Source organism: Pseudophryne corroboree, chromosome 6 (genome assembly GCF_028390025.1).
Source record: "Pseudophryne corroboree isolate aPseCor3 chromosome 6, aPseCor3.hap2, whole genome shotgun sequence".
NCBI lineage: Eukaryota > Metazoa > Chordata > Amphibia > Anura > Myobatrachidae > Pseudophryne > Pseudophryne corroboree.
The window spans coordinates 221504475-221518757 of NC_086449.1; the positions used below are offsets into that span (position 1 = coordinate 221504475).

At 48.0% G+C, this 14283-nt stretch overlaps 1 protein-coding gene across 4 annotated transcripts in view; it reads right to left on the reverse strand.

Annotated features, from left to right (window-relative positions):
• The window catches only part of CHD2 (chromodomain helicase DNA binding protein 2), a 241660-nt gene that overhangs the window by 131606 nt on the left and 95771 nt on the right, over positions 1-14283 (reverse strand). For 3 of the 4 annotated variants that reach the window (XM_063925729.1, XM_063925728.1, XM_063925731.1), the window contains exons 5-7: positions 13640-13698; positions 13419-13517; positions 13180-13329 (exon numbers count right to left, since the gene is read on the reverse strand). In XM_063925729.1, the coding sequence (XP_063781799.1) occupies positions 13180-13329; positions 13419-13517; positions 13640-13698 (308 nt within the window). The remainder of the gene's footprint in view (positions 1-13179; positions 13330-13418; positions 13518-13639; positions 13699-14283) is intronic. The other variant, XM_063925730.1, reaches the window with a different exon arrangement.

The following is a 14283-nucleotide window of genomic DNA, read 5'->3' on the forward strand; positions in this document are numbered from 1 at the left end:
CTTGTCTCCCTCCACCAAATGCTCACTCTCTGTCTTAAGTCTTATTATTCCTCCATTTGATTTTCTCCTTTCGCTTATATACTTAAAAAAAGTTTTGCCCCCTTTATCTACCATTTTCTCCTCAGCTTCTGCCTATGCACGTCTGATCACTTTCTTAGCATCCTTCCGTCTGTCAAGATACACCTCTTTGTCGTTATTATTTTGAGTCTGTTTGTATTTCCTAAAAGCCATCTTTTTTGCTTTCACACTAGTTGCTACTTCTTCTGTGAACCACACTGGCTTTCTTTTCCTGGTGTTTTTCCTAACCCTTTTGATACAAAGGTCTGTTGCCCTTAGTATTGCACTTTTTAGTTTTTCCCACCTCTCCTGCACTCCTTCCAAGTTCCTCAAGTCCACCAATGAATCACTTAAACATCTCCCCATTTTTGCAAAGTCAGCATTTCTAAAATCCAACACCTTTGTTTTTGTGTGACAGGAGTTGGATCTTGTCTTTATACTAAACCATATTGCTTGATGATCACTGGATCCCAGGTGCTCACCCACATATATGTCGGATATCCTAACACCATTTGTAAGAATTAAATCTAATATTGAGTCTTTGCGAGTGGGCTCACTCACCAATTGCTTGAGAGATGCTCCCTGTAAGGAATTTAGAAATTTGCCACTTGTAGCTGAACTTGCAAGAGACCCCTCCCAATTTACATCAGGTAAATTAAAGTCTCCCATGATTATGACTTCTACCTTTAACGCCATTTTAGTGATGTCCAATTATAGGTTCCTGTCCAAATCCTACCCCTGGCCTGGTGGTCTACAGATCACCCCAATGCGAATAATGTCCTTCTCCCCGGTTTCTATGGTGGCCCAAAGGGCCTCAGTTTTGTCTTCAATATTTTGTTTTAAATTAGCATTTATGCTTTTTTTCACATACATTGCTACCCCTCCTCCTATTCTTCCTATTCTATCCTTCCTAAATAAATTGTATCCTGGTATAGCTATGTCCCAGACATGATTCTCATTGCATTATGACTCTGTAATTGCGAAAAAATGCAGGTTATCCCTTGTCATTATCGCAATTAGTTCTGGAATTTTGTCTCCCAAGCTCCTAGCATTTGCACTCATAGCTTTCAGAATTTTGTCTGTGCATTTGTTATTAGTAGCCATGTCCAGACCGTACAAAATAAATTACAAGTTTAAAGTTGAAATTACCTGTTTGGGGATGTTGCTCAGTGTTTGTTTGTTTTTTTGTTTTTTTTTACTAATCAGGAATCACACTGTGTCCTTTACACCATGACTACACCTCACTAAATGTAAAGATATAGTACACCTGACCACAATGGTCAAATGATCAAAGGTGGTAAACACCAGTGAACATGAAATAATAAACTAGGTTTCACTGTGCAACTTCCCCACACATGCAATGCCAATTATAAGGCAATCATTACATCAAAAAACATACATGAGTCTGCACAAGAGAGAGCTGTAGTGAGCAGTTTGGGGATGTCTTTTCATAGTGTAAAAAGACAGATAACATTGGTACAGTTGAGAATTCAGATGTTTTTGGTAAGCTATAGACATAAATTTGAGTAGTTGCGGATGAAGTGTAAAGATCTTGTTGCGTTCCTATCTCAGATTTAAGTTATAAGTATGGGTTACTCAGGCTGGAATAGTTGGATGTGTAGAGGAATTGGACTCACATATGTTTGAAAGCTGTCCTTTAGTGGTTCAGATTGTGGATAGATTGTTGTCCTTCTGTTTTCCTTCGGTTTAACGTCGGTGTAACGTCAAAATTATGTTTAAACTTGTAGTTATCCTTTGAATAATGTCCTTTGAAGTAATGGCCAGCAAGCCTATGGCCCAAACCTTTCTGATGCTCTTTAAGTAAGATCCACGGTGCCACGGGTGGCACAAATGGAGGATGGATATGCAGCACTCCCTTCACGAAAGTCTGAACCTAAGGAAGGACGGCCAATTCTTTCTGAAAGAAAATGGATAAAGCCGAAATCTGCACTTTGATGGAACCCAATTTCAGGCCTGCATCCACGCCTGCCTGCAAAAAGTGGAGGAAACTACCCAAGTGAAACTCCTCCGCAGGAGCTGCTTTGGTTTCACACCACGACACATACTTTCTCCAAATACGCTGATAATGTTTTGCCGTAACCTCCTTCCTAGCTTTAAGGAGAGTGGGGATGACCTCCCCGGGAATACCTTTCCGAGCATAGGATTTGGCGTTCAACTTCCACGCCGTCAAACGCAGCCGCTGTAAGTCCAGAAACACGCAGGGCCCTGCAGTAACAGGTCCTCTCTTAGAGGAAGCGGCCAAGGATCTTCTACTAGTAATTCCTGAAGATCCGGATACCAGGCCCTCCGTGGCCAATCTGGAAAGACAAGTATTGCCTGAACCCGTTCGTCTTACGATCCTCAACACCTTTGGAATGAGAGGAAGCGGAGGGAACACATACACCGACTGAAACACCCACGGAGTTACCAGGGCGTCCACTGCACTTGCTAGGGGGTCCCTCGACCTGGAACAATACCTCGGAAGCTTCTTGTTGAGGCGAGACGCCATCATGTCTATCGGAGGAATTCCCCAACGCCTTGTCACTTCTGCAAATACCTCTTGATGAAGAGCCCACTCTCCTGGATGGAGATCGTGTCTGCTGAGGAAGTCTGCTTCCCAGTTGTCCACGCCTGGGAGGAAGATTGCTGACAGAGTCGCTCATGTGCTGTTCCACCAAGCGAAGAATTCTTGTGGCCTCCGCCATTGCCGCCCTGCTCCTTGTTCCGCCTTGGCGGTTTACATACGCCACCGCAGTTATGTTGTCCGACTGGATCATGACAGGGAGACCCTGAAGAAGGTTCTTCGCTTGCAGGAGGCCGTTGTAAATGGCTCTTAACTCGAGAACATTTATGTGGAGACAAGATTCCTGGCTTGACCACTTTCCCTGGAAACTTCCTCCTTGCGTGACCGCGCCCCAGCCGCGGAGACTTGCATCTGTGGTCAGCAGGACCCAGTCCTGGATTCCGAATCGGCATCCCTCTAGAAGGTGAGAACTTTGCAGCCACCACAGGAGAGAAATCCTGGCCCTGGAAGATAGATTTATTTTCCGGTGCATGTGCAGGTGAGACCCGGACCATTTGTTCAGCAGATCCCACTGAAACTCCCGGGCATGAAACCTGCCAAACGGAATGGCTTCGTAAGCCGCAACCATCTTCCCTAGCACTCGAGTGCATTGATGAATCAACACACTTGTCGGCCTCAGAAGCTCCCTGACCATGGTCTGGATCTCCAGAGCTTTGTCCTCCGGAAGAAACACTCTCTGTAGCTCCGTGTCTAGGATCATGCCCAGGAAGGGCAGCCAAGTGGACGGGATCAACTGAGACTTTGGCAAATTTAGAATCCAACCGTGATGTCGCAGAACCGACAGGGAGAGATCCAAACTTCTTAACAATTGTTCCTTTGATCTCGCCTTCATCAGGAGATCGTCCAAGTACGGGATAATGGTGACCCCTTGCTTGCGAAGGAGAACAATCATTTCCGCCATTACCTTGGTGAAAACCCTCGGGGCCGTGGAAAGCCCAAACGGCAACGCCTGAAATTGGTAATGACAATCCTGCACCGCAAACCTCAGGAAGGCCTGATGTGGAGGATATATTGGGAACGTGTAAGTAGGCATCTTTTATGTCGACTGGCGCCATAAAATCCCCCCCTTCGAGGCTGGAGATCACCGCTCGAAGAGACTCAATCTTGAACTTGAAAATTTTCAAGTATGGATTGAGGGATTTCAGGTTCAGAATCGGTCTGACCGAGCCGTCCGGCTTCGGTACGACAAAGAGGCTCGAATAGAACCCATCCCCCCGTTGGAACGGGGGAACCGGCACAACGACCCTCTGTTGACACAGCTTTTGTATCGCAGCATTTACCACTTCTCTTTCTGGAAGAGAAGCCGGAAAGGCCGACTTGAATAAGCGGCGGGGGCGCATCTCCTGAAACTCCAGCTTGTACCCTTGGGACACTATGTCTGAGACCCAAGGATCCAGGGCCGATTGAAACCAGACCTGACTGAAGAATCGGAGACGGCCCCCCACCAATACGGACTCCCGCAGGGGAGCCCCAGCGTCATGCGGTGGACTTGGTAGAGGCGGGGGTGGACTTTTGGTCCTGGGAGCCTGACACGACAGGCGATCTCTTTCCCAGTCTTCTACCCTTTGAAGCGAGGAAGGACGAGCCCTTTCCTTTTTTGTATTTATTAGGCCGAAAGGACTGCATCTGATGATGGGGCGCCTTTTTCTGTTGTGTGGGAACATAAGGAAGAAAAGATGACAGTAGCGGTAGACACCAGGTAAGCAAGGCCGTCACCAAACAAGACACTACCTTTAAAGGGGAGAGCTTCCATATTTTTCTTGGAGTCGGCATCAGCATTCCATTGATGAATCCACAGCGCCCTCCTGGCCGAGACCGCCATGGCATTGGTTCTTGATCCCAAGAGGCCAACATCCCTCGCCGCATCCTTTAGGTAATCTGCAGCGTCCTTGATATAACCAAGAGTCACAAGAATGTTATCCTTATCAAGGGTATCCATATCAGAAGCCAAATTATCAGCCCACTTAGCAATAGCACTACTCACCCATACCGACGCCACAGCAGGTCTGAGCAATGCACCAGTATTAACGAAAATGGACTTCAATGTCGTCTCCAGCTTGCGATCCGTTGGATCCTTGAGAGCAGCCGTGTCAGGAGACGGAAGCGCCACCTTCTTGGACAATCGGGATAGAGCTTTGTCTACATTGGGAGATGACTCCCATTTTTCCCTGTCGTCAGAGGGGAAAGGATACGCCATAAAAAATTCTCTTGGGAATCTGACACCTTTTGTCAGGCGACTCCCAAGCCTTTTCACAAAGCGCGTTCATTTCATGAGAGGGGAGACACTTCACCTCAGGCTTTTTCCCCTTAAATAAGCAAACCCTTGTGTCTGGAACAGCAGGTTCCTCAGAGATATGTAAAACATCTTTGATAGCTACAATCATGTACTGAATACTCCTAACAACCCTTGGATATAAAGAAGCCTCATTGAAATCGACATCGGAATAAGAGTCCGTGTCGGTATCTGTATCTGCCATCTGGGTAAATGAACGCTTTTGTGACCCTGAGTTGGTCTGTACCTGAGACAAAGCCTCCTCCATGGATTTCCTCCATGTTTGTGTCTGCGAATCAGATTTATCCAGCCTCTTGGACAATAAAGCCACATTTGCATTCAGTGTACTCAGCATAGTCAACCAATCAGCAGTCGGTGCCGACAGAGTCATTCCCAAATCTCTCTCAGCGCCCCCAGTAACTTCCTCCGGGGAGGAACACTCAGCCTCAGACATGTCGACACGTAGCACCGACACCCCCACACACACACCGGCCAAAAACAAGGGGACAGACCCACAGGGAAGCCTGTAGAGAGAAACACAGAGGGAGTATTGCCAGCTCACATCCCAGCGCCCATATACTAAATAGAAATAATATATGTGTCTAGCGCTGTCTAAATAGGATAAAAAGCACCAAATTTTATGTGCCCCCCCCCCCCGTTTTGCCCCCTTGTTACTTGTAGGACCTTGGAGGTCCGGGCCAGCGTCTCTGCAGCCGCTGTGGAGAGAGAGAAAATGGCGCTGGTGAGCTGTGTGGCTAAGCCCCGCCCCTTCCCAACGCGCTGTAGCCCGCTCAATTTTGAAATTCTTTATACTGGCGGGGGTATTCTATACGGTGTCCGGGCACCGTATATGCGTTTTGCCAGTCCATCTGACCCCAGTAACTGCTGTCCAGGGCGCTCCCCCCCCCAGCGCCCTGAACATTGTGAGTGCCGTTGGTGAAGTGTGTGTGGGAGCATGGAGCGCAGCGCGACCGCTGCGCTGTACCGTTACTGAAGTCTTCTGCCGTCTGATGTCTTCTGTTCTTCTAATACCCGGCTTCTTTCTTCTGGCTTCTGTGAGGGGGGTGACGGCGTGGCTCCGGGAACAAGCAGCTAGGCGAACCAAGTGATCGAACCCTCTGGAGCTAATGGTGTCCAGTAGCCGAGAAGCAGAGCCCTTAAACTAAGAAGAAGTAGGTCCTGCTTCTCTCCCCTCACTCCCACGCTGCAGGGAGCCTGTAGCCAGCAGGTCTCCCGGAAAATAAGAAACCTAACAAAAGTATTTTCAAGAGAAACTCAGGAGAACTCCCCTAGTGAGTGTCCAGTCAGTCCTGAGCACAAAGTCTAACTGAGGTCTGGAGGAGGGGCATAGAGGGAGGAGCCAGTTCACACCTAGTCAAAGTCTTTTTAGTGTGCCCATTTCTCCTGCGGATCCCGTCTATACACCACCGTCCTTTTGGAGTCCCCAGCATCCTCTAGGACGTAAGAGAAAAGTACTTATAGTGGAACAAAGACAACTTAACCTTAAAATACACATAGAAAATAAGAATTTACTTACCGATAATTCTATTTCTCGTAGTCCGTAGTGGATGCTGGGGACTCCGTCAGGACCATGGGGATTAGCGGCTCCGCAGGAGACAGGGCACAAAAGTAAAAGCTTTAGGATCAGGTGGTGTGCACTGGCTCCTCCCCCTATGACCCTCCTCCAAGCCTCAGTTAGGATACTGTGCCCGGACGAGCGTACACAATAAGGAAGGATTTTGAATCCCGGGTAAGACTCATACCAGCCACACCAATCACACTGTACAACCTGTGATCTGAACCCAGTTAACAGCATGATAACAGCGGAGCCTCTGAAAAGATGGCTCACAACAATAATAACCCGATTTTTGTAACAATAACTATGTACAAGTATTGCAGACAATCCGCACTTGGGATGGGCGCCCAGCATCCACTACGGACTACGAGAAATAGAATTATCGGTAAGTAAATTCTTATTTTCTCTGACGTCCTAAGTGGATGCTGGGGACTCCGTCAGGACCATGGGGATTATACCAAAGCTCCCAAACGGGCGGGAGAGTGCGGATGACTCTGCAGCACCGAATGAGAGAACTCCAGGTCCTCCTCAGCCAGGGTGTGCCCCTGACCAAGTAGCAGCTCGGCAAAGTTGTAAAGCCGAGACCCCTCGGGCAGCCGCCCAAGATGAGCCCACCTTCCTTGTGGAATGGGCATTTACATATTTTGGCTGTGGCAGGCCTGCCACAGAATGTGCAAGCTGAATTGTACTACACATCCAACTAGCAATCGTCTGCTTAGAAGCAAGAGCACCCAGTTTTTTGGGTGCCTACAGGATAACAGCAAGTCAGTTTTCCTGACTCCAGCCGTCCTGGAACCTATATTTTCAGGGCCCTGACAACATCCAGCAACTTGGAGTCCTCCAAGTCCCTAGTAGCCGCAGGTACCACAATAAGCTGGTGCAGGTGAAACGCTGACACCACCTTAGGGAGAAACTGGGGACGAGTCCGCAGCTCTGCCCTGTCCGAATGGACAATCAGATATGGGCTTTGTGAGACAAAGCCGCCAATTCTGACACTCGCCTGGCCGAGGCCAGGGCCAACAGCATGGTCACTTTCCATGTGAGATATTTCAAATCCACAGATTTGAGCGGTTTAAACCAATGTGATTTGAGGAATCCCAGAACTACGTTGAGATCCCACAGTGCCACTGGAGGCACAAAAGGGGGTTGTATATGCAGTACTCCCTTGACAAACTTCTGGACTTCAGGAACTGAAGCCAATCTTTTCTGGAAGAAAATTGACAGGGCCGAAATTTGAACCCTAATGGACCCCAATTTGAGGCCCATAGACACTCCTGTTTGCAGGAAATGCAGGAATCGACCGAGTTGAAATTTCTTCGTGGGGCCTTCCTGGCCTCACACCACGCAACATATTTTCGCCACATGTGGTGATAATGTTGTGCGGTCACCTCCTTCCTGGCTTTGACCAGGGTAGGAATGACCTCTTCCGGAATGCCTTTTTCCCTTAGGATCCGGCGTTCCACCGCCATGCCGTCAAACACAGCCGCGGTAAGTCTTGGAACAGACATGGTACTTGCTGAAGCAAGTCCCTTCTTAGCGGCAGAGGCCATGAGTCCTCTGTGAGCATTTCTTGAAGTTCCGGGTACCAAGTCCTTCTTGGCCAATCCGGAGCCACGAGTATAGTTCTTACTCCTCTACGTCTTATAATTCTCAGTACCTTGGGTATGAGAAGCAGAGGAGGGAACACATACACCGACTGGTACACCCACGGTGTTACCAGAACGTCCACAGCTATTGCCTGAGGGTCTCTTGACCTGGCGCAATACCTGTCCAGTTTTTTGTTCAGGCGGGACGCCATCATGTCCACCTTTGGTCTTTCCCAACGGTTCACAATCATGTGGAAGACTTCCCGATGAAGTCCCCACTCTCCCGGGTGGAGGTCGTGCCTGCTGAGGAAGTCTGCTTCCCAGTTGTCCACTCCCGGAATGAACACTGCTGACAGTGTTATCACATGATTTTCCGCCCAGCGAAGAATCCTTGCAGTTTCTGCCATTGCCCTCCTGCTTCTTGTGCCGTCCTGTCTGTTTACGTGGGCGACTGCCGTGATGTTGTCCCACTGGATCAATACCGGCTGACCTTGAAGCAGAGGTCTTGCTAAGCTTAGAGCATCGTAAATTGACCTTAGCTCCAGTATATTTATGTGGAGAGAAGTCTCCAGACTATATCACACTCCCTGGAAATTTTTTCCCTGTGTGACTGCTCCCCAGCCTCTCAGGCTGGCATCTGTGGTCACCAGGACCCAGTCCTGAATGCCGAATCTGCGGCCCTTTAATAGATGAGCACTCTGCAGCCACCGCAGAAGAAACACCCTTGTCCTTGGAGACAGGGTTATCCGCTGATGCATCTGAAGATGCGATCCGGACCATTTTTCCAGCAGATCCCACTGAAAAGTTCTTGCGTGAAATCTGCCGAATGGAATCGCTTCGTAAGAAGCCACCATTTTTCCCAGGACCCTTGTGCAATGAAGCACTGACACTTTTCCTGGTTTTAGGAGGTTCCTGACTAGCTCGGATAACTCCCTGGCTTTCTTCTCCGGGAGAAACACCCTTTTCTGGACTGTGTCCAGAATCATCCCTAGGAACAGCAGACGTGTCGTCGGAAACAGCTGCGATTTTGGAATATTTAGAATCCACCCGTGCTGTCGTAGAACTACTTGAGATAGTGCTACTCCGACCTTCAACTGTTCTCTGGACCTTGCCCTTATCAGGAGATCGTCCATTTTCTTTGAAGAAGAATCATCATTTCGGTCATTACCTTGGTAAAGACCCGGGGTGCCGTGGACAATCCAAACGGCAGCGTCTGAAACGGATAGTGACAGTTCTGTACCACGAACCTGAGGTACCCTTGGTGAGAAGGGCAAATTGGGACATGGAGGTAAGCATCCCTGATGTCCAGGGACACCATATAGTCCCCTTCTTCCTGGTTCGCTATCACTGCTCTGAGTGACTCCATCTTGATTTGAACCTTTGTATGTAAGTGTTCAAATATTTCAGATTTAGAATAGGTCTCACCGAGCCGTCTGGCTTCAGTACCACAATATAGTGTGGAATAATACCCCTTTCCTTGTTGTAGGAGGGGTACTTTGATTATCACCTGCTGGGAATACAGCTTGTGAATTGTTTCCAATACTGCCTCCCTGTCGGAGGGAGACGTTGGTAAAGCAGACTTCAGGAACCTGCGAGGGGGAGACGTCTCGAATTTCCAATCTGTACCCCTGGGATACTACTTGTAAGCTCCAGGGGCCCACTGCGTGCTGAAACTCTTGAGACGACCCCCCACCGCACCTGAGTCCGCTTGTACGGCCCCAGCGTCATGCTGAGGACTTGGTAGAAGCGGTGGAGGGCTTCTGTTCCTGGGAATGGGCTGCCTGCTGCAGTCTTCTTCCCTTTCCTCTATCCCTGGGCAGATATGACTGGCCTTTTGCCCGCTTGCCCTTATGGGGACGAAAGGACTGAGGCTGAAAAGACGGTGTCTTTTTCTGCTGAGATGTGACTTGGGGTAAAAAAAGGTGGATTTTCCAGCTGTTGCCGTGGCCACCAGGTCCGATGGACCGACCCCAAATAACTCCTCCCCTTTATACGGCAATACTTCCATGTGCCGTTTGGAATCTGCATCACCTGACCACTGTCGTGTCCATAAACATCTTCTGGCAGATATGGACATCGCACTTACTCTTGATGCCAGAGTGCAAATATCCCTCTGTGCATCTCGCATATATAGAAATGCATCCTTTAAATGCTCTATAGTCAATAAAATACTGTCCCTGTCAAGGGTATCAATATTTTCAGTCAGGGAATCCGACCAAGCCACCCCAGCGCTGCACATCCAGGCTGAGGCGATCGCTGGTCGCAGTATAACACCAGTATGTGTGTATATACTTTTTAGGATATTTTCCAGCCTCCTATCAGCTGGCTCCTTGAGGGCGGCCGTATCTGGAGACGGTAACGCCACTTGTGATAAGCGTGTGAGCGCCTTCATTTAATTTATCTGATTCAGGAAAAACTACAGGTAGTTTTTTCACACCCCACATAATACCCTTTTTTGTGGTACTTGTAGTATCAGAAATATGTAACACCTCCTTCATTGCCCTTAACATGTAACGTGTGGCCCTAAAGGAAAATACGTTTGTTTCTTCACCGTCGACACTGGAGTCAGTGTCCGTGTCTGTGTCGACCGACTGAGGTAAATGGGCGTTTTAAAGCCCCTGACGGTGTTTGAGACGCCTGGACAGGTACTAATTTGTTTGCCGGCCGTCTCATGTCGTCAACCGACCTTGCAGCGTGTTGACATTATCACGTAATTCCCTAAATAAGCCATCCATTCCGGTGTCGACTCCCTAGAGAGTGACATCACCATTACAGGCAATTGCTCCGCCTCCTCACCAACATCGTCCTCATACATGTCGACACACACGTACCGACACACAGCACACACACAGGGAATGCTCTGATAGAGGACAGGACCCCACTAGCCCTTTGGGGAGACAGAGGGAGAGTTTGCCAGCACACACCAAAACGCTATAATTATACAGGGACAACCTTTATATAAGTGTTTTCCCTTTTAGCATCTTAATATATAATCATATCGCCAAATAAGTGCCCCCCCTCTCTGTTTTAACCCTGTTTCTGTAGTGCAGTGCAGGGGAGAGCCTGGGAGCCTTCCCTCCAGCAGTTCTGTGAGGGAAAATGGCGCTGTGTGCTGAGGAGAATAGGCCCCGCCCCCTTTTCGGCGGGCGGCTTCTCCCGTTTTTCTGACAACCTGGCAGGGGTTAAATACATCCATATAGCCCCAGAGGCTATATGTGATGTATTTTTAGCCAGTATAGGTACTTTCATTGCTGCCCAGGGCGCCCCCCCCAGCGCCCTGCACCCTCAGTGACCGTTGGTGTGAAGTGTGCTGAGAGCAATGGCGCACAGCTGCAGTGCTGTGCGCTACCTCATGAAGACTGAGAAGTCTTCAGCCGCCGATTTCTGGACCTCTTCTCTCTTCAGCATCTGCAAGGGGGTCGGCGGCGCGGCTCCGGTGACCCATCCAGGCTGTACCTGTGATCGTCCCTCTGGAGCTAGTGTCCAGTAGCCTAAGAAGCCAATCCATCCTGCATGCAGGTGAGTTCACTTCTTCTCCCCTAAGTCCCTCGTTGCAGTGAGCCTGTTGCCAGCAGGACTCACTGAAAATAAAAAACCTAATAAAACTTTTACTCTAAGCAGCTCTTTAGGAGAGCCACCTAGATTGCACCCTTCTCGGCCGGGCACAAAAACCTAACTGAGGCTTGGAGGAGGGTCATAGGGGGAGGAGCCAGTGCACACCACCTGATCCTAAAGCTTTTACTTTTGTGCCCTGTCTCCTGCGGAGCCGCTAATCCCCATGGTCCTGACGGAGTCCCCAGCATCCACTTAGGACGTCAGAGAAAAATAAAATCTATAATTTATCTAGTCACATGCAAAAATAGCAACAGCCTCTGTACTACTTACACACTGGGACAGGTTCAGGAGGACTGTGTTTGTGTGTGAGTGTGTGTGTCTCTCTCTAGACCAGGCATTCCCAACCGCGGTCCTCAAGGCACACCAACAGTGCAGGTTTTTGTGATATCCAGGCTTCAGCACAGATGGTTAAATCAAAATAACTGAGGTACTAATTAAGTCACCTGTGTTCAAGCCTGGATATCACTAAAACCAGGACTGTTAGTGTGCCTTGAGGACCGGGGTTAGGAAACACTGCTCTAGACCCTCACTAGATAACAAGTTACACAGGACTCAGACACCCAGGTGTGGAGAGAACTGTAAGTGACACATGGATTCCACCCTGTGTCACAGCTATCGCCACCCTCCTATCTCTTTTCTGGTTGGCAGAGGGAGGCCCGGTGTACAGTATGCCCTGCATTCCCCCCTTAATCTGGCTAGGGTGTAGTATGGCTGACCGGCGGTCAGGAAACCGCCGGTCAGCTTACCGACGCCGGGATCCCGGCAGCATACCGACGCCGGGATCCCGGCGGGGAGGGGCGAGTGCAGCAAGCCCCATTCGGGCTCTGTGGCGACGTTCTATTCCCACTCTATGGGTGTCGTGGACACCCACGAGTGGAAATAGTCCCTGTTGGTCGGCATGCCGACCATCGGGATAGTGAGGGATCGGGATGGTGGAGGAGGTCATGTGACTGTCGGTCTCCCGACCGCCGGTCACATGAATACCACCCATCTGGCTATGTGCCCTACTATACATTACATCATGGGTCTTCAACTTGTGGCCCTCCAGCTGCTGTGGAACTACACATCCAAGCATACCCTGCCTCAGTTTTAGCATGTGTTAATAGCAAAACTGTGGCAGGGCATGCTGGTAGTTCCACAGCAGTTGGAAGGCCACAGGTTGAATTATGCATTACATAATGAATTTTGAAAGTCTATTAAGTGAGGGGTGTAAAGCTTAATTGTTTCCTCAAGCCTGTGAAAGACAAACTGCATCATGTCATCGACATAAATTTATAATATTTTTGTGAGAAAGTAGTGGCTATGGAGATATAATTTCGATGTGGTCTGGATTCCTCGTCTTTACATGGGACAATTCAGGATTAAACCCCATTTGATGATGATAATGGTTTGTTTGCACTAACCAAGTTAAAGAAATTATATGCAAATTTAAATATTCTGAATTCTGTAGTATTATATGAACTTGTATATTATAACAGATCAATCTCACCTAACAGTTTTAGCCATTCTGCGCCTCGTCTGCCTTTTAGGAGTTTCGTCATCATCATCTTCATCATCATCATCCTCCGTGGAATCAGTCTTCTTCTTCTTTCCACGCTGAGATTTTTTTTGACTCCTTGTACAAGCTCTGGATGAAGCTCTTAAAAGGTCAAAATGGTGACTTTACCTCACTAAGTTACTAAAAAGATCATCGCAAAGGATTATGAGAAGGATAAAGTCCATCTGTACCTCTTTAACGCCAACCGTCGTGATCTGACTCTTGGTTGTTCCAAGTCACTTTCTCCACTACTGGCCTCCTCATCGTCATCTGATATGTTTTTCTTTTCCCTGTCAACAGGAGAATAAGCACTGAAACAATTCCTTCCAAATAGGACTATAGAATGAGCTTATATAATGCATACATGAAGGACGTAAAATGTGAGACATTTGTGTTCTCCTGAAATACTTACTGCTTTCGAATGTTTCTTAGACTTCTCCTTTTAGGGCTTTCACTTTCAGAATCTGTGCTCTAAAACCGAGAGGAAAATGGCCACATATAAACACACACACACAATTATAAACCAAACAACAATAAAAAAATAAAAAATAAAAAAAAGGTATATAAAACTACTGCCAAACGTGTTTTATGAAAAAGATGGATTCCATTAGCGTTTTTTTGTTTTGCACATTATGATAGGCAGAGTGTGCTGGCCTCTCCATAGGGTGCAAGTTAAATCTGCATTCTGCAGTTAACATTCAGAAGTTGCTGGGACCCATTTTGTCAACTTCCACAGCTAATGGAATCGGCCCCTAAAAGTGGCTCAGGAAATCTCCAAAAACTGTAACAACTAATGTTCATTTATGGACCATATTTAGTATTCACTAGTAAGTGGCTAACGGCATTCAGTTGACAAATAATAAACACAGTTACAAGGAGTAAGGCTATTTTCCTTTTAAAATAACCTGAATAATGCAATGAGCTTTTAATGTGGGATAAACATACCTAGGGAGAGGACACTAAAGCCACAGGCTAAGGAGAAAAACTTGTAAGAGAGGGTGATAGGGGTTCTTTTCCTGAACAGCATACATATAAAACGCAGGCTACCCTATACCT